The following is a 19,395-nucleotide window of genomic DNA, read 5'->3' on the forward strand; positions in this document are numbered from 1 at the left end:
GAGGCCGCGTTCTCGACGGAGGGGTCGTGTGAAAATGTGTGTATTGAGGATTGATGGAGGGAAAATGTGTGTATGTGTGTTTTTATTTGCTCTTAACTCAGCTCGCTCTGATCCGAGCTCCTCAGGAAAACCTGAAACTTTAAAGTGCACTTGCAGGAAGTCGCTGTGGAGGTCGCACACTTACAGAAAACCGATTGACTCTTCACCGTAGGAGGCAGGAAAAACCATCCTGATTACTTTAATGGATCTACCTCTGCTGCATCACCACGTACAGTCAGAGCCATCAGAGTGCTTCACTTCCTCCTGCAGTCGTGTCCCATTAACTCGCTGAGATAGAAAAGATCCGTGCGTTTCGTACAGTAAAGTAAAAATAAGATAAAAAAACGATTCTAAATGAGTTTTTCACCATTTTGAGCCAATGAACAGATTTATTCACACGTCCAGACGCGGAGCAACATTAGCATTAATCCACTTCTCTGTGGAGGTCATGTTTCTGCCTCTGTCCGTTTGATTTCCACGTTACTTGGTTGAGGGATGAGACAGAGGCCAAGAAATAATCATCTCTACCAGAAAAGATTTTCATGTTGAATTTAATCTTTAGTGAAGTTGCTCCTTCCCAACTGAGGCGTCACAGAATCATAGAATCCCTGTTTTCACTATGATTCAAATCTGACCTCTGTGTTCTCCGTCTGCTGTCACTGATCTTAACTACGTCTGTTTTGTGTTTTTTCATGGAGGAAAGTCACGATTATAGTTTAAAGATCTTTCGTACAAAAATACAAACGTTAAAACAATTTCAATCATCAAGAAAATAAGCAGCAGAGCACAACACAGTCGATATCCAGGGACAATAAACAGTTTAATCTTTGAAACAATCATTAGAAAATGATTTATTCTGTTTCTGAAGGATCATCTAGTTGTTGATTAGATTTTATATATAAATATATTTATATATAAAGACGTGGACTCTGTAGAGGAGGTCGGGCTGAATCCTGGTTGATCGTTATAAATGAGATATAACTCAGTTTCTCTCACCGCATGGTAGCTTTTCACTGATTGGTCCGGGATCAATGTCAATAGAGGTTAAAGGCCGCTAATCCAATATGTGACAGATTCTCTGAGCACACACACACACACACACACACACACTCTCTGTTAGTGTGTGTGTGTGTGTCATGTGGTGTATACACTCAGTTTATTAGGAACACTTACTGACACTCAGGAGCTTCAGTTAAATTCACATCAAACATCAGATGAAAAAAATATATATAAGGCGTTCGATTGTTTGTATTTTGAGTCTCGATGTTTATCAAAGATCATTGTAAGTAGTTAATGTTTCTAATAAGTTTTAATCTGATGATGGGGTAGAACGTCATAATCGTGGTGTGTGTAAGTGTGTGTGTGTGTGTGTGTGTGTGTGTGTGTGTGTGTGTGTGTGTGTGTGTTATTGTGGGAGAAGTGAAGCAGATTGATTTTAAAACAAAGCAGCTTCACCACCACAAACTGCTCCAGTCACCTCGTCTTCAGGGACCAGGCTCATTAAAATATGTTACTGGTCTTTCAATATTACTAAGGACCTAGTTTAGGTGTCAGCCTGAGACACACACACACACACACACACACACACACACACACACACACACACACACACACACACACAGACACACACACACACAGTATCTCCAACAACTCCAAACACCAATGAATAAAACGATGAAACTAGTATCCGGTGAATAATAAAAATCAAACATGGAATTGCAAAGTAGGAAAACAAATCGATAACAGGGGAGAAGGATTCAAATTAAGTGGTTTCTTTGTAATTACGTCCACCAGGAGGCGATGTTTTCATCTGCATGTGCTGCATTTATTGGTTTCTTAGCAGGATCATGTGAAAACTCCTGAACACATTCTCATGAACTCTTGTAGAAGGAACCAGATAAAGTTTTTGTGTGGATCCAGATCAGGATCCAGGATTTTACAAAACAAATGCAGAGTACGAACAGAAGCTTACGTCAAATGTTAAGTTTCCCGTAACTGAGCCTTGAGGCGTTAAAGTTGGTGTCACTCATTGTTCTCTCTTTTCCTTCAGGGCGGCTCCGTCCAGAACACAGAGTCTCAGCGCTGCCTGGAGCTGGTGGAGAGCAAACAGTCGGAGTTCGGTTTCCAGCTCGCCATCCAGGACTGCGGCGCTCAGAAATGGACCATCACGAACATACTCACCGTCCTGCCACAGTGAGAGCAGGCGGCGCCGCACGGCTGCCGGAACGTTGTGACGGACGAATTTAACAGGCGAGGACGTCGAAGAGGAGAAATCAACTGCTTCAAACCAAAAAAACCAAACTGATCCAGATCTGAGATTGATCCTCGTGGAGTCCAGCGAGAGACGGACGAACACGAGCAGAGAACCAAGTGTCCAAAAATGATTAGATTCAATCAGGCGCAGAACGTCAGTGAGTTACAAACCGTTTTATACCAACGACCTGAGAGACGCTCACGAAACTGAAGTGAGAAACACGGTCTGTGGTTCCAGGAGCCGGCCGGGGGCCAATCTCATCACAGTCACCAAAACTAATTGAGCTTGCGTTTAATATCTCAATCCAAACTAAAACCTAACCTAATCTAAACCTAGAACAGGTTTTCAGTTTTTCTGTCGGAGTGCAGGAACTCGTAGATCTCCCTCAGGATGGAGGATTTCCTTTCTGGCCGCCGCTGCCATATTTGTGGGATCAGAGACGGAGCAGGAAGCTGTAGACTTCCTGTTCGCTCGTACAACACCAGCACATAACACGACTGTGGCTGATGCAGCAATAATAATAGTAATGAGAATAATAAATCTTAATCAAACCCGAGCAGCAGAGAGACGTGACGTGGGAACTGTTGCAGCTGGAAACAGGATTTTAGACATTTAGAGTCCAAAGATATTATCGAACAATTCTTCATTAGAACGTCTAAAAACAAATAGAGCGATGTTATATATTCTGTTGACTTGTGTTCTCATCCACAATGTTTCCAACAACATTCAAACCCAGAAAAATCCCCAATTAGCTAACGAGACGTTTAGTTTTGGTCTTTAGTTTATCCTTAGCCAGTTAGCCAGTTAGCCAGTTAGCTAGTTTGTCTCGGTCGCTCATTATTTGTCGCCATTTGTTTTTCGTTACGTGAATAAAACTTTAATACCTGATCCTCTTAATGAACGTGAGTCACGTCAGGTACATTTTCAACAACTCGGTGTTTATTCACCAAACTCATTTCCAGAGACTTCTGTGTCTCTTCAGGTTCGTGTGCGATCATAAAATGAAAACTCGTCTCTATGGAATTATGAAATGAAACCACCTTTAATTACCAGAATTAATAGTTCAGGGTCACAAGAGAATCATTTCAGATGGTTCCAGATGTTTGTGGAGAGAAAAGCAACAGATAACTCATTTGTTCAAGTCACCTGAACACGTCTCTTTCTTTACATGACGACTCGTGATCTGAGAAATCGGTGAAAACGTTTCTCACAATGTCAAAGAAAGTGGAAGACAAATAATGAATAATAAATAAACACTATATCTGTAAAGTCCATATTCACAAATCACAGTTTGTGTCATAGGGTTTTAACGAGGTGTGACATCATCTGAATCTTAGCGAGAAACTGCGTCAACATCAATTCTGTTCATTTTCCAGAAAAAGCATCAGCTCATCTTTAATCTACATGAACTGAGTTTCACAGCCGACGACACTCGTATCATTACTGATAGAACCTCGGACCAAACGTACTCATTAAATCAAATCATCCTTTCAAGCGTTCAAATGAATATCGTGCTGTTTCGCTCATTGAGTGAAACTTTTCCTCTGATTCATCGAGACGTTGACAGAACCAGTTTGAGATCAGATTTCCCAGAAGCCATTTCACATCAGGAGGATGTGCAGGTTCGGACCGTCGCTCCTCAGTTTCCCTGAAAGACTCTTATTCTAATGCGGCGACCTCTGAAACCGAGCCCGGTGGTGGTCGCAGCCTCCGCCCACGCAGCTGCGACACAGTGGAGCCTCTTCTGTGCGTTTACAAACTACTACTGTGCTGCATGAACGTGCACGGTGACGCGACGAGGAGCATAAGAGGAACTGATTGAGCAGATGGACGTTATATCATCGTGACAGATGGACGGAGTGTGTTCCTTCGAAATTGTGTGTGTGTGTGTGTGTGTGTGTGTGAGCCCTATAAAGTTTCCTTCACGCTCTGAATCATGGGTATTCACCAGGTAGTAATTTGAACAAAACATTGTTATCAAACCTGTCGGAGCTGTGTTCAACTTTATTTCTATTCACATGATTTATTTCTGTTTATGTTCAGCTTGTTCTCCTTCAGGTGTCGGGGGTGGGAGCGAATCTTTATGAAACGTGGCTCATCAGGCGACAGCGTCATCGACCTCAATCTCAACAGCAGATAAATTGAATCTGACGTTAAAATGAATCTTGCGTTTGGCGTGAGCGCAGCATTTAAGTTAGTTTGCCGCTAAAAAACCCTTAATTTAATAAAATCTTGATATTTGAACCATATGATTAATATAATGCATCACTTTGAAATGCACACTTTTGTGCATTGTTCATTTTGTAAAATAAAAATGTTTTAAAATCGGCAATAAACGATAGATAAAGATGACGATGCGTCATGTTTCTGAGCCAACCAGTCGGTGTAACTTCACCTTTATCGAGTTAATCCCAGGAGGCACAAATAACCAGTGACTGAAGTTTGTATTTGAAAGTTTGTTGGTGTGAATTTAACTTTTGCTGATTCGACAGCTGAACTATTCAGACGTGAGGAAGCTTCATTCAATAGATCTGCTGTGAAATCAACCTCCTGCTTATTCAAAACCCCGTCAACAATGAATCCATTCGTTATTAATCCGACTGTGATGTTTTCACTCGTACGCAGACGGAGGCGGTGGAGCAGGGATTTGAACTGTGTCTTCTATCGGCTACTGTGTAGCATCAAACCTTCTGTTGCTCCTCTGTTCTGTTTGTGGCTCAGGTTTGTTGATCCTGACATTTTTAAAGTATCTCAATTGTTGGGAAGCTGTTAATACATTGAGTCATGAAAATGTCTGAAATATTTTATTAGTGTATTTAAACTGGATATTTATAAAGTACCAACATTAAAAACCAATAAAGGAAGAAACTTTCCTCTGGGCTTCTGTTTGTTTCTCTCACAGTGTAAATAAAGATGGACGACGTGTCTCCATTGTGCAGAATGGAAGTAAAATGAAATCCTGACTGAGAAGCCCTGAATCCTCCATGTTAGCAGGGGGGACATGGACCAAACTAAAAAAAAATCAAAGTACACGTCAAATAGATTTTTGTCGAAGATGGATTCTGTGAATTGAAGTTGTTATCATCACACTGTGGTTTATTCAAGTGTCTCCGATGAATTTGGATTTTGGTCTGAATCACTAGTTCTAGTTTGAGTAATGTCGTAAAACTTTCAGACTGAAGCTGAAGCTGAGTTTTCATAAACACTGTTGATACATAAGTTTCAATGATTTACTGAACCTGATTTTAAATGATTGCTCAGTGATCCAGCTCAATGTAAATAAACATAAGTGATTCTATAAATACAAATAATCAGATTATTAAACGTTAGATATTATTGACGTGACGTTGAAGAAGACGTGTTCATCTCTTTCTGCCGTTTGTTTACCTGAAGGTTTATCAGTACTGGAACCGATCATGTGACCAAATTGGACGCTGCACTTCTCTGGGACCTTGACGAGTCACAGACGGACACAGAGAGAGATTTGTGGAGTCATTAGATGGATGAAACTCTGGGGGAGAAAGATAAAGAAAACCTGACCTGCAGCAGTTTGTCCTCGGTAGTGCAGCTAAACCCCGGGCAGACGTGTGGGTCTGTGCAGCCTCACAACCTCTGAGGATAATTATCACCTCCGGGCTCGATCTTACTCTCTCATTAACCCTCTGAATAGCTGGAAACTCTCTTTCTCTCACTCCCTCCTTCACCGTGTCATTATCCTCTCTGCTGTCCCTCCCTCTTCCTCTCACATCCTCCCCTCTCCTTTTAATAGAGAGGATGCATCTTCACTCATCCTCAGATGCATCCGCTGCCTTCTTCTGAGTGCAGCTCGAGCATCAACACAGAAACGCTGCAGCTACAGTAAAGTGTTTGGGTGAGTTATCGCGAACAGCTCGTAAAACACGTCTCCGAGCTTCTCGTAACGTCAGAGTCATTGTAAAGCTTCCACCCTCACACACACACACACACACACACACACACACACACATCTGCAGCACTAAGCAGCGGCAGAGTGATTCAAAGCCGACGAGGCCTTGAAGGCAGCAGCAACGATGAAGTGTCAACCTCCGCTCACACCTCATTGGCTCACGCTTCTGCTGAATAACCACTGAGGCTTAATTGAAGGGTACACGTCGTTAACACTGTTGCCAGGTGACCACGGAGGCCTAATTGAAGGGCAACGCTTCGTTGGATCTGTGCCTGTCCATCAATCAGGTGCATTAATGAAAGCTCGACTTTGTTATCTCTTTTCTGGCAGCGGAAGAGAAAAAGGGAGGAGAAGCAAAAAAACGTGAGGAAGATATGAGGTGAAGAAAGAGGAGGAAAGGGCAAGAGAGAGGAGGATTGTGGGTACGTGGAAGCCGAGAGAGGCAGGAGGAGAAGGAGGTCCTGGGGGATGTGATTATCAGATTCAGCCGCAAATGCAACATCAGCAATATTCCAGCGTAGAAATGAAAAGGCTCAAGAACTCGTCTGGTCGCAGAGTTGATGTGTTTTCAAATGAAAACATTGTGGACGTAGAAAAATGGTCTGAGTGGATTCCTGTTAATTTGATGAGTTAAAATTGAGAAAATAAAGACTCACATACAGTGTGTGTGTGTGTGTGTGTGTGTGTGTGTGTGGGTCTGTGCTAATGAGACACCTGAGTGGAAAAGTTCTGTTCTGCAGTGGAAGTCTGTGCAGACTTGACAGATCCACTCCACCGTTATAAAACACGCAGGATTCCTCCCGTTCACCCTGACAGTTGCCCGGGGGAGAGGGAAGAAGTGGGAGAAATAACAGGAGCACCTCCGCCCGGCTATGAAAGCTCTGTCGAGTCTGTCACTTCTCCCGACTCCAGCACGAAGACGTCACCTCGACACGAGTCCGCAGAGCAAACCTGAAAAACACAGCCTGAGGCTCTGGAGGGAGGCGTCGCCCAGAAGTGTTGATCTGTGCAGAGACGAGCGGCTCAGAGAAGGTCAGAGGTCAGGTGATGATGAAGATGATGATGATGAAGATGATGATGATGATGATGATGATGATGCACATTTTAAAGCAGCATCGCTGGCGAGGAGCTGAGGAGAGTTTGTGTTGAAGGTTATCTTCATCTCACCTGTGAATTTTCCACCTGAACGCCATCTACCTTGGAAGATGTTGGTCCATGACTTGCTTCCTCCCACTGTGCAGAAATGAAGCCAAAATACGAAGGCGGCCATCTTGCTCTGCTGTCGTTTAGCCTCAATCACGTCGTCATTAAAAACCTCAACACTGACAGTTTTCCTACAAACACACGGATCATGTTTCTACGTCTCGTACATCTGGCCGGTGGAACACGTCCAGATGTTCCTCTGATATTAGAATGAACAGCGAGTTACAGTGTTTAACGTTTCAACATCTACAACAACAGAAAAAGCAGATTGTGTCTGAATTGAATTCGTGCTCTTTTATTTGAAAGCTGTCGACTTCAGTTTGAAAAGCTGCAGCCAGTCACTCAGCTCGACGGCTGCGTGGAGAACATCTCTATTTGCAGGTCTCGTTCTGAGCAGACGTGTTGGAGCGAGACACATTTTTAAAACCAGTGGAGCCAAGAAAGTCTCAGAGCAATGTCTTCAGCCGTACGGATCTGGAAAGCTCCGCTCGTATTTAATATTATATCAATATAACCTGCAGGGAAATCAAGTCAACAGGTGCAGTTCAAACAGCGACAGAGAATTTCACCACATGTACCTGTTCTACTTTCCTCCACTTTATACAAATCATTTTACTGTATGATTTTTCTTTATTCTGGTAAAAATGTATCACAAACACTGTTGGACATCATGAGATGATCAATTATTATCTTTGATTTCCAAACACCTGCATCAACAGTTTCAGACACACACTCAAAAAACAATAAACATGGTTTAAAATTAAGAAAATTCTATAGAAGTTGAGAAAAAAATGTTTTTCAGAAGTGATTTCTGATCTCAGCTGGTTGGGGTCATTCCAGAGGTTGAGGATTAGGTTTGGAAACGTGATTTTCGGGTCAGGTCCGGGTCAGGGCCGGGTCAGGGCCGGGTCAGGTCCGGGTCAGGGCGCTACAGGAGGAAATGCGGCGCTCGCTCAGCCAGGTGAGCTGTTGAGCTGTTATATGCTTGAATGAATAATAGAAAACTGAAGAAGATGGAGAAGCAGTTGGAATAAAATATGATCCCTCCGTGGAAACCATGTGCACGATAAGAGCTGTCGAACATGCAGACAAGTCATCTCACAGTTTTCTAGAACAACCGGCCAAGTTTGTAAAATGTCCAAAAAGGTTTTGTCCTGAGATGAAAAATCCAATTTAGGACAGACTTGTGCTCGGAGGACAGAGAATCCAGCGCTCGTCTGCGGCTGAAGGTGAATGAGGCTCAGAAAAGAGGCTTGAAGCTTATCTGCAGGACGACTGAGCTGTCGCTGAGGATTCTCATCTCTCCAAAGATAGATGAGGATTTTAACAGAAGCTGAAGTTTCTCAAACACCTCTGGACTGAAATCAAAGATGTGATGAGCTGCCTGTAGAGATAAAAACATAAAACTGATCTGAAAACATCTGATAGAGACGTTTCGCACCGTAACAAGTGTGAAACCACTGATAATGAAGCTGCAGGTGCTTTTTAATTCTTTGCTCAGATGATGTTAAAAACTCTCCTGTATAGACGATAGCATTTGGATCATTTGTATTTTTAATGGTTACTGATATATTTGTTTTTAATGTTTCTTATGATCTGGCTTTTCAGTGTTTTTCTAACTTTACATTTTATTTGATGGAGCATCTTGTCAACCTGGTTCAGAAAGACGATACAGCAGTAAGGTTTAATATTATTCTTTTTTTGTTACCATCACTGAAGCATCACGACTGGAGGCCTGTTACTCTCCCGTGGAGATTTTCGGCACATGTTCATGTTAATAGAGTCGAGTTTTACTGAGGTAACGGATGAAACACATTTAACAAAGGGAGACATATTCATAACACACACTCGATTAGTCTCAGATACACTGGATTATAATTCATGTTTTATTTCATCATTGCTTTACAACCCTTTTTGTCTGAAGCCTTGATTTGGCTTTGAACACACTTTTTAGATCAAATGATATAAAGAGAGAATTAAAGTCTTTTTAATGAGGCTCGCAGCAAAACAAAGTATACAGCTGTGCACCATTTGTCTCCTATTATTAATCATTTAGCTGCAGAATTGCTTGAAATATTTTAAATGTGAATTAAATATATAAATATACATTTAAACCTCTTCAAAATTTCAAGGTTATGACATATTGGAATCGAAGACAAATATAAATATATACATGGAAAATTAAGTAAATTAAAATTAATCTTTTCTAAAAAGCATCATAACAATTTAGATATATAGAAAAATAGAAGACAGAAATAATGGTTATAATAATAATAATAATCTTCTGGTCAGGTCGCACCATCACCTCAAGCTGAGCAGTACAACACTGCAACCTTGTGGACAACAGTGGGAACTGAAAAAGCAATACATTAATATGAATTACAAATTACTATAATTACTATGATATGTATATAAAATGTCTTATATATAATATATTTAACTATCTATATATTTAATGAATGATTAAAAGTTGAAACATTTAGTGTGGCTAAAGGAGTAAATAAAGTTTTCAGCTTAAAGTCGAAGACTCCTATTGGCTGTTGTTAATAATAACAATAATAATAATTATTATTATTATTGTTATTATTATGTTTCGGTAACAGTACAACACTGCCGTCTTGTGGACAAATGTGGAAACTGTAGAATTATTACTATAATAACAATAATGTGTAGATTCTTACATATAATATCTTTAAATAATATAATGAGGATTAAAGTAATTAAATAATTAATAATTAATTAATAAAGTTTTTAAGGTGCGTTACTGAAGAATGAAGCGGAACCTTTGAGGAGTTTCCGGTTTACAGGAAGTAGAGGACCCCCTCTGCGGTTACACGCGCTGAGCTTCTTCCTGTTGTCCTGCAGCTGAGTGGTTCCGGTCATGTTTCCTCAGGTTCTGTGCAAACTTGTGTTACAACCAGTTGTTGTTGTTGTTGGTCGCTGTGTGACACACGCACGGACACACGCACGGACACACACACGGACACACACTCCGGCTCTGCTCGTCCGCTGCTTCACAGACCGGAAGGAACAAGTCCGCCCGAAGATCGACGAAGCTCTGCTGCAAGTCCTCGTCTGTCCCCTGTCCAAGAAACAGCTGAGGTGAGACACAAAGACACACAACATCTGTCCCCTGTCCAAGAAACAACTGAGGTGAGACACAAAGACACACAGACACACAACATCTGTCCAAGAAACAGCTGAGGTGAGACACAAAGACACACAGACACACAACATCTGTCCAAGAAACAGCTGAGGTGAGACACAAGACACACAGACACACAACATCTGTCCAAGAAACAGCTGAGGTGAGACACAAAGACACACAGACACACAACATCTGTCCCCTGTCCAAGAAACAGCTGAGGTGAGACACAAAGACACACAACATCTGTCCCCTGTCCAAGAAACAGCTGAGGTGAGACACAAAGACACACACAGACACACAACATCTGTCCAAGAAACAGCTGAGGTGAGACACAAAGACACACAGACACACAACATCTGTCCAAGAAACAGCTGAGGTGAGACACAAAGACACACAGACACACAACATCTGTCCCCTGTCCAAGAAACAGCTGAGGTGAGACACAAAGACACACACAGACACACAACATCTGTCCAAGAAACAGCTGAGGTGAGACACAGAGACACACAGACACACAACATCTGTCCAAGAAACAGCTGAGGTGAGACACAGAGACACACAGACACACAACATCTGTCCAAGAAACAACTGAGGTGAGACACACAGACACACAACATCTGTCCCCTGTCCAAGAAACAGCTGAGGTGAGACACAAAGACACACAGAGACACACACAGACACACAACATCTGTCCAAGAAACAGCTGAGGTGAGACACAGACACACACAGAGACACACAGACACACAACATCTGTCCAACAAACAGCTGAAACATTTCTGACCTTCAGAAAATGAAGCTCGTTGTATTTTGAACAGTTCTTCATGAGAAGAGATTATCTGATATATTTATTATTATTTTTAACATATGTCTAAATGTCTCTGAAACTTTTTTTTCAAAGTACAAAAACACAAAGTACTTCTGTGTTGTATTACCATGACTAAGAATATGTGACACAGTCATATGGGACCCATCTAAATCCTGGAGGGCAACAGTCAGGTGTTGACTGATGACTTTCAGTTTCATCACATTCACGACATCCAGGGATTCATGAGTAATTCTATAATAATAATAATAATAATGTTGCTCTTGTGTCTCCAGATATGATGCTGAGACCAACGAGCTGATCAACGAGGAGCTTGGCATCGCGTATCCCATCACTGACGGTATCCCCAACATGATCCCTCAGGAGGCCAGACTCCTTCACAAAGACGCCTCCGACCCCTCGACCACAGAGTAGAAGCGTCGTCACAGCAACGCAGGTCCTCCCCTGAGGCGTGTGGAACACTTGTGTACCTGGAGGTTTAGTGTTGCCTCCTGCCTCAAAGCTTCTGTACCACCTCCCTGATAGTTCATTAATCCAGTCTGTGAGTATGTTCTCTCTGTCCATGATGGTGGGACTGGTCCCCATCGTGTCCCTTTTCGGTTTGTTCTACTCGGCCGCGGTGGACGAGAACTTCCCTCAGGGCTGCACCAGCAGCAGCAGCCTGTGTTTCTACAGTCTGCTGCTGCCCGTCACCATCCCCGTCTACGTCTTCTTCCACCTCTGGAGCTGGATCGGGATCAAGCTCTTCAGACACAACTAGGACTCATGGTATTTAGAGCAGAAATGAATCAGGGAGCAACCCTTTGTATTAGTTGGTTAATCAGCTTGTTTAAAATCAGGATGTCAGGTTGTGTTGGTGTCAAAGTAAATCCTGAACCATGTGTTACTATCTTTGTTTGAGCAGAAATAAATGATTATCTTATGTGTGTGTGTGTTCATAGATGTCGGAGGTCAACTCAATAAAAACAACAGTGGAACATGAGAGAAACTCTTCCTGTTCAATAAATACACTTTAATTGATAAAACGTTTCTCAAACAGAACAAAAGCCTCTGAACCACAAGTGAATGAGAAGGAACTGACACAAACCTGCGAGTAAAACACTGCGACAACATTAAAGCAACAACGAACCTGAAACTCCAACGTCCAAACACAGAAACCAAATAATGTCAATAATTATTGACGAACGGGTAAATTTGAATCTCTACTGTTCGGTTTATTAAGAACACGTGGCTCAAACAAATGTTTAATTCTAGAGGATGTAGTTTGTATTGAATCATACGGAGACGTTCTGTAACTCAGCCGTTGATACGAACGAGGTGGAGAAAAGAATAGAAATGTCGGACTTCATTAAAATGAACCAGAGCCACAAACTGCAGCCTCTAAAACAAACTTCTCTCTCAGAGACAAACGAAGGAGCCACTTTCAGAATTGCGTTCCCCTGCGGACTCCACAGCTCCTGGAACCCTCGGTGTCCGTCCTCGTGACCTCAGTGACCCTTCCTGCTCTTCATCTCTCTGCCCTGAGCGAGTTTCATCAGCGGAGACTCGGGTCTGTGGGAACATTCTTCTCCCTTCGTCTTGAAAAAGAATGACTCGTTGAGTCTCATCTGGACGGCTCTCACCTGGAGTCACAGGAAAACACGTACGTTAACTTTCTCTTTGCAAATAATTCTGATTCACACAGAAACATTTTCAGTGGATAGAACAACATCAGTGCATCTTTGTGTTTGTTTCAACATTTCTACCCCGGTTCTTAGCCCCAAGACAAATCAAAGACGTTTCCTGTTTTATCTCAGCTGTGTGTGTAACCTAAGATTTCACGCCTGGTTGTTTTGCACATCACAGAAAAAGACCTTCTGTGACTGAATGATCCAGGAAACAGAAGACGTGTCCTCTCACCTGGGCCATGTCCAGCTTCCCGGTGCAGCAGGCGGTTTCGTTGTCTTCGCTGGACATCGTTGTGTCTGTGGACTTGGGGTCGGACTCTGACTGGGGGCTTGGAGTCGTTTTGACTTTCCTCTGTGCGCCAACAGAACAACGCTGCCGACCAGAAGACTCCTTCTCCACGTCTGAGGAAAGAGACGGAGCCAGGCCGGCGTCTTCGTGACCGTTGCTGCTCATCTTGTCTCGTGGAGAGGACGTTTTCCCCTCGCCATCTTTGATTTGGTCGCCTGACAGACACCGCCCGGGGTCACTCCTCGCCCTCTGCGGCAGACTCAAGTCCAGAGGCTTCAGGTCCTCAAAACAAACGGCTCCTCGACTTGTTTGGCAGAAGTTGAGGAAGGAGGAAAATTCTGCTGTGAAGAAGTTTTCCGTCTGTGTGGAGGTGTTTGATTTTTGGGGAAGCAGGGACGGCTCGGGGGTCTTTCGAGGACAGGAGGGAGACTGTTGACTCGAGGTGCAGGAGTGTGTCTTTGTTTGTGACTTCAGCTCGACCGGATCGTCCAGAAAAGGATTCACTCCCCAGAACTTCACACGTCTGGTTCCTCTTGTCTCCTTGGTGAGGTTCGTGTCCCCCACCTCCCCCTCCCCCTCCTCTTCTTTGAGCAGTGTGTGTCCTAACACTTGTGTCTGTCCTCTTGTCGCTCTGGGACGCTCTGGATGAGGATAAGACTCCTGCAGACGTGTGTTCGATCCCTCGTGAGATGGGTGCAGCCTCCTCTCTGGCTGCGTCAGAGCTCTGTCACAGACTTCGCCGCTGGATGATTCCACGGGCGACGTCCTGAACGTCTTCTGCGTGATGAACAGGTCCTGGCTGTTTATATCGTCGCTGGTGCACTGGGAGTCGTTATCGTGCGTTTGCTCTTTGGGCAACGAGGAGGCAAATTTAGGGCGTTTGATGGCGATGCTGCCTGGAGATGAAGCGAACGCCACCTTCTTTTTTCTCTTGCTTTTCTTTCTGGAGTCTTCCGTCACGTTCTCAGTGCTGCGACCATGCGATGACTCAGGTTCTGCACCAGCGTGACCCTGTGTGAATATGAAACTGTCCTCAAACCCCACCGACGATTTCTTTTTCTTTCCCTTCTTTTCTTTCGTCTTGTTCTTCCACTCCCCCATTGCTTCTTTGAATCCGGGCTTCTTCTTTTTCTTCTTCTTCTTCTTCCTCTGCGAGCTCTCGTCTGTTTTCCCGTTGGTGTCTTTGTGTTTGACACATTTTTTGTCCTTCTGCGAGTTCTTCTTTCTTTTCCTCTTTCCAGATGAAATCCAGGACTCCCAGAAGAAGTCTCCGTCCTCACAGTCACTCATGAGTCTGTCCAGAAGAAAGAGACACGAGTCTTAACGATAACAAACATGAGTACCTCCAAAATAAAGCAGCCGAGTGTCTTCATGCACATTCACTGTTTTATTATTACAGTAAATTACTGTTAGAGAGAGGAAAACATTTCTGAGAACGATTTTTACTATTACGTATTTATTGGTATGTACTAGTATGTACTGGTATGTACTGGTATTTATTGGTATGTACTAGTATGTACTAGTATGTACTGGTGTGTACTAGTGTGTACTAGTATGTACTGGTATGTACTAGTATGTACTGGTATGTACTGGTATTTATTGGTATGTACCAGTATGTACTAGTATGAACTGGTATGTACTAGTGTGTACTAGTATGTACTGGAGATCTGTGATCCACCCTGAGCAGACGAACACAGATTAGATGAAGTATTTTCACTGGATCAGCAGAACTTTAACTTTGTGTTTAAACTCAGAGTTCATCTGGACTCAGTGTTTGAATGAAAAGGAACAAGTTACATTCAGAGAAGTACAAGTACAAATACAAATACAAGTACAAATACAAGTACAAGTACAAATACAGTAAAATGACTTCAGAAGGTGACGTCTCGTGTAGAAAGGATTTTAGCTTCAGTGACTTTTTCTATTTCAGATTTTATAACTTGAGTCCTCCAGCATCACAGCTGAGAGCAGAAGATCCAGATCCAGATTCAGATCCAGATTCAGATTTAGATCCAGATTCAGATCCAGATTCAGCTTCAGAGACAGTTTCACTGGTCCTGGTTGAACACTTGTTGTGAACACTTGAAGCAGACATGTTGAACTCTGTCACCTTTAGAACTACACCTAACACTGAGTTGTACTGTGTTCCTGCAGAATGTACTGCGGAGGATCGCAGTACATTCTGCAGTATTCAGAGTATTAATACACAGAGAAAGAGAAAAAGATTTTTACCTCAAAGTTAATTCAGCGACAGGAAAAGTTCAAAGAGGCCGACTGCCGCCCAGAACTCACGAGGCGTTCAGGAGCTTCTGGAAAAACTCCCGACGTGTTGGTCTGTTCTGGGATCAGTGTCAGATTGTGACCTCACTTTAAATGTACAAGTTAGAAATGAAACGATGAGAAAATGTGAAATCAATTCTCAGACACATTAGACCTGAACTGTGGAGCAGAAACATCAGATTGTAAGTTCAGTTTTAAATTATAACAGATTAATATAAAATATCATAATTATATAATAATATATATGAGGCCAAAAGATGACTTTCAATCAATCAATCCAATTTATTTGATTGATTGATTGATTGACAGTTTTCTTTACACTACACTTTTTATAAATGGCACATTTTCTCTTAGTTTGTAGTTGGAGTATTTAAAAGTGCAGATTCACTATTGATTACAATTATTCTTATTATATTGTATTATAAAACTAAAAGGTCATTGTCCTTGATCAAAACTTTTGTCACTGACAAATGGTTCCACAAAATGAATTTCAGAAACTCTGCAGATTTTCGCCACTAGATGTCGCTAACTTGTTATCTGCTATTCATTCTGGTGCTCATTATTCTGCAAAGGAAGAAAGAATATTAACCACCTAAAGGTTATCTCTCATTACCCTACAGACAATAATACTGTGATCGAGAGAGTTCAATGAACCACAAATTAAAAAAATCACATTGAAATGGACAAAACACAAGCAAATTAATTCAATATATTTATCATTACGACAGAATCTGTTCCACAAACACAACCGGATATTCTTTAAGACTTGATGGGACCTGTAGATTTGTACCACATGTTCAAAATGATGTGGAGTGAATTAAACTTAAAAAGCCTTGAATCCATTCAGACGTGTGTAAACGCCAATGGCCACAACAAAATAAAATGTAATCTCATGTTGAGAAGCAGCCACTTCCTGTTGAAGTCCAGTTCATCCTGTCATGTAGAAACTATGGATTTTCTTCGGTCACTGGTTTTACTGGAACTTTAAGGATCTTATTGTGAGTCAGACTGTTGCTTCACAGTTCCAGCATTTAAAGTCACTGACAAGCTGAAGAAGAAAGAATAAACCTTTCTGCACATTTGTGTTTCACCTCCAGTTCTTCTAAAAACACTTGAAACTAGAGATTGAGGAAAATGTTTACTGACGTTCTAAAGTGAGAGTCGCCCTCTGCTGGTCTTTTGAGAGAATAGTGATTTCAGACACATGCATTGGCTTCACTTTGCAAACCAGAAGTCTATGTCCATTTTCATAAACATGTCTATGTTCTTTGTCATGGATTAACTTTCTTACGATGAAACTAAAAAACTAAGCTAAGTAAATAAACTGACAACGTCTCTGTAATGTTGGGGACACAGAAGTGGACAGACGTGATTGATTGTTAGATTTTTTCGTTTTGTTGATTTGATGGGAAGAGATGCAAGTGTTCTTATTGTTCCTCTGTTAAATGAGCGAAATGTGTAAAAGCACCTGATCAGCTGAGTGAGTTCAGGCTGCAGTAATGTGGTGGTGTCTGGTGGCAGTGAGGTGATGGTGCGTTGCCTTAAACGAGGCAGGACGGGACGCGTCAGTTCTGGGAAACGGACGCCTTCAGACACGAGTAATGATCATGAGCTCATGTGTAGAGGTTGAACCTGCACAGTAAACCTTGTCAATCATGCTGAGCCGTGAGTTCCACACGACTCATTGACTAACTGAGGGCTGCTCAATACGTTGAGAGACATTTCTCTGTGATCAGTTCAACTGTTGGAGTCGTCCTTTTACTTTACGCTAAACATAAAACTAACCGTGTCTAGAAGTTTGTTCTAATCTCTTCTCATCAAAAACAGCCATCCTCAAAACATCTTATTACATATTCAGTGTCGAGAGTTAGTCTGATCATTATTTTAATACGACCCAGTGAACAACAGGAGGTTATGTTTTCACCCCCGTCCTTCAGTTCGTTGGAGTGGAGATATGAGCTTTAAAACTGGAACCGTTGAAGAACCACGTTATATATTTCTCAGGAGTTTGAGGGAAAACAGAAGAACATTGATCTGACAGACAACAAAAATATAACTCTAGATAAATGGAAACGTTAATAATTGCGTTTCACTGAGCATAAATGGCATATGTGTGTTTTTAGTTTGCTCCACTGTCAGACCGGGACTAAAACATATCAGTGTTGTGATTGAAATACCCAACCACGTCTTTTCTCTTTCTCTTCTTCTATAAATCCACTTTTTCGATCACATCTGTATTGATCTGAACTCTTGTTTTCTCCAAACTGTCTTGTGAGCGACCTGAGCCCCGAAGCATCTGTGTGATGTTATCTTCTCTGTCAGAAGTCTTGGGACATGAAGTCATCTTCTACAAAAGTCAAAGCCTGGTCTGAAATAGACGTCCCCTTCGCCTTATTTGCTCCCCCTGTGACTATTCCTGAGTCTTTGGGACCAGCTTGTCTTACTGATGCACCTGACTCGCTGCGGTGATGTCCAGCATGTTTACAGCTCCACTCAGATCACTGGCTCCGGATGTGAAGAGGAGCATGGTTGTTTCTGTATCTGTGACTGTCACATTATGTTGCTGTGCGACGTCTGCCCTTGACTTCAAATGTTTTACCGTCCTGTTTTATTCCCACGCACCTTGTTGCCTCTGCATGCCACACATTGAGGCAGCGTGAGGTAATGAGGATGACAAACTTTAGGGCCCTGAGCTGAGGTCAGAGGTCGACGTGTTCAGCGGGTGTCATCTAAACAGGCCGTGGCCACCACAGTCCGTTTTAGTTTCACGGGAGAGCGAGCGGAGGTCAGAGTCTCTGAAGGGCCGCACCGATCGCGTAAATCTTGTGAGGCTGGTATGTAAACAACTTGACTCACTTGAGCACTCAAGACATTTGTTTGTGCATCAACAGGTGCAGCGGCTGACGTCAGGCGATACTGGTGTTTGATCGCTGGACGTCAGGGGGAGACTTTGATGGCTCATTCACGTCTGCTAACGGCTTCAATGAAACATTTCACAAGTGAAAACTTTAAGAACTGAGATTTAAATCTTTTAACATTTCTGCACTTTGCTCCGACACATGTCTCAGTTTATCGTGAGAAACATCCCTCTTCAAGTCCGGTGTTAAAAATGTGATCTTGAGTCTTTTCCACCACAGGTTGAGCAGCTTGGTGCGAACTCAGCCTTTGTGTCATGACATAGACATTCCCAGCTCCTGTTACGTTTGGAAAACTCATACCTTCATGATTACCTAACTACCGTGTGTGTGTGTGTGTGTGTGAGAGAGAGACACCTGTGGCTGAGAGCTGGGGGATGAGAAGCCTGAATGATTTAAAAATGTAATAAACGTTATAGATGAGAGGCCTGAACACAAATAGATCATAAACTAAAAATAAAACACAAACTATAACACAGAACTTTATTATTCTAATGACCGCAGCCAAAGAGGTGATCTTTTCACCTCTGTCCAAAAACTGGAACAGACATGTTCACAACAACAGCTGTTTTTGTTTAAAGCACATCGATACTGCCGTCGGCCCTTAAAGACAACGTCACTGAGACTCTGTCTCATCCTCAGATATTTGTATTCTTCCAGTTTTGTGTCCGTCACGTGTTAGAAACCTCATCAACTCGCTCACTGGGATTTTTCCAGAAAAGAGCTGCTGCGTTCTCACATGGGCTCACTCGGACATTTTGCATTAATTAAGGAAAGTTCTGAAAAAGGCAACTGGCTTGAGATTTGTGTTGTCAAATAGAGCTCCTCTGGAAAAGTCTTATCATAGCGCTG

The 19,395-nt window shown here is 42.4% G+C and overlaps 3 protein-coding genes across 4 annotated transcripts in view; 2 read left to right on the top strand and 1 right to left on the bottom strand.

The window, feature by feature from the left end:
- LOC109643316 (polypeptide N-acetylgalactosaminyltransferase 18-like) overlaps positions 1–5,166 on the top strand; it is an 82,804-nt gene extending 77,638 nt beyond the window's left edge. For both annotated transcript variants that reach the window (XM_069528520.1, XM_069528521.1), the window contains exon 11: positions 2,090–5,166. In XM_069528520.1, coding sequence (XP_069384621.1) covers positions 2,090–2,236 — 147 coding nt within the window. In that variant the 3' untranslated portion in view covers positions 2,237–5,166. The remainder of the gene's footprint in view (positions 1–2,089) is intronic.
- Positions 5,167–11,802: 6,636 nt separating this feature from the next.
- LOC109640254 (phosphatidylinositol N-acetylglucosaminyltransferase subunit Y) lies at positions 11,803–12,374 on the top strand. Its single transcript, XM_020104151.2, has one exon. It carries the CDS (start codon positions 11,940–11,942, stop codon positions 12,150–12,152), a length of 213 nt encoding a protein of 70 aa, XP_019959710.1. The 5' UTR covers positions 11,803–11,939; the 3' UTR covers positions 12,153–12,374.
- A 211-nt stretch (positions 12,375–12,585) lies between these two features.
- Positions 12,586–16,026, bottom strand: LOC138410855 (DNA ligase 1-like). The gene is made up of 3 exons (XM_069528719.1): positions 15,581–16,026; positions 13,292–14,642; positions 12,586–13,014 (listed from the first exon to the last, which is right to left on the bottom strand). The coding sequence occupies exons 2-3, from the start codon at positions 14,636–14,638 to the stop codon at positions 12,880–12,882; spliced, it is 1,482 nt and encodes a 493-aa protein (XP_069384820.1). The 5' UTR covers positions 14,639–14,642; positions 15,581–16,026; the 3' UTR covers positions 12,586–12,879.
- Between the last annotated feature and the right edge of the window lie 3,369 nt (positions 16,027–19,395).

The sequence above is a fragment of the Paralichthys olivaceus genome, chromosome 7 (genome assembly GCF_024713975.1).
Source record: "Paralichthys olivaceus isolate ysfri-2021 chromosome 7, ASM2471397v2, whole genome shotgun sequence".
NCBI classification, from domain to species: domain Eukaryota; kingdom Metazoa; phylum Chordata; class Actinopteri; order Pleuronectiformes; family Paralichthyidae; genus Paralichthys; species Paralichthys olivaceus.

Excerpts from the sequence above, each read along its gene's own strand:
- LOC109640254 (XM_020104151.2), top strand. The coding sequence starts at position 11,940 with ATGTTCTCTCTGTCCATGATGGTGGGACTGGTCCCCATCGTGTCCCTT.
- LOC138410855 (XM_069528719.1), bottom strand. The coding sequence starts at position 14,638 with ATGAGTGACTGTGAGGACGGAGACTTCTTCTGGGAGTCCTGGATTTCA. Across the intron at positions 13,015-13,291 it reads GGAAGCTGGACATGGCCCAG|GTGAGAGCCGTCCAGATGAG; the intron begins GTGAGAGGACAC and ends CTGTGACTCCAG.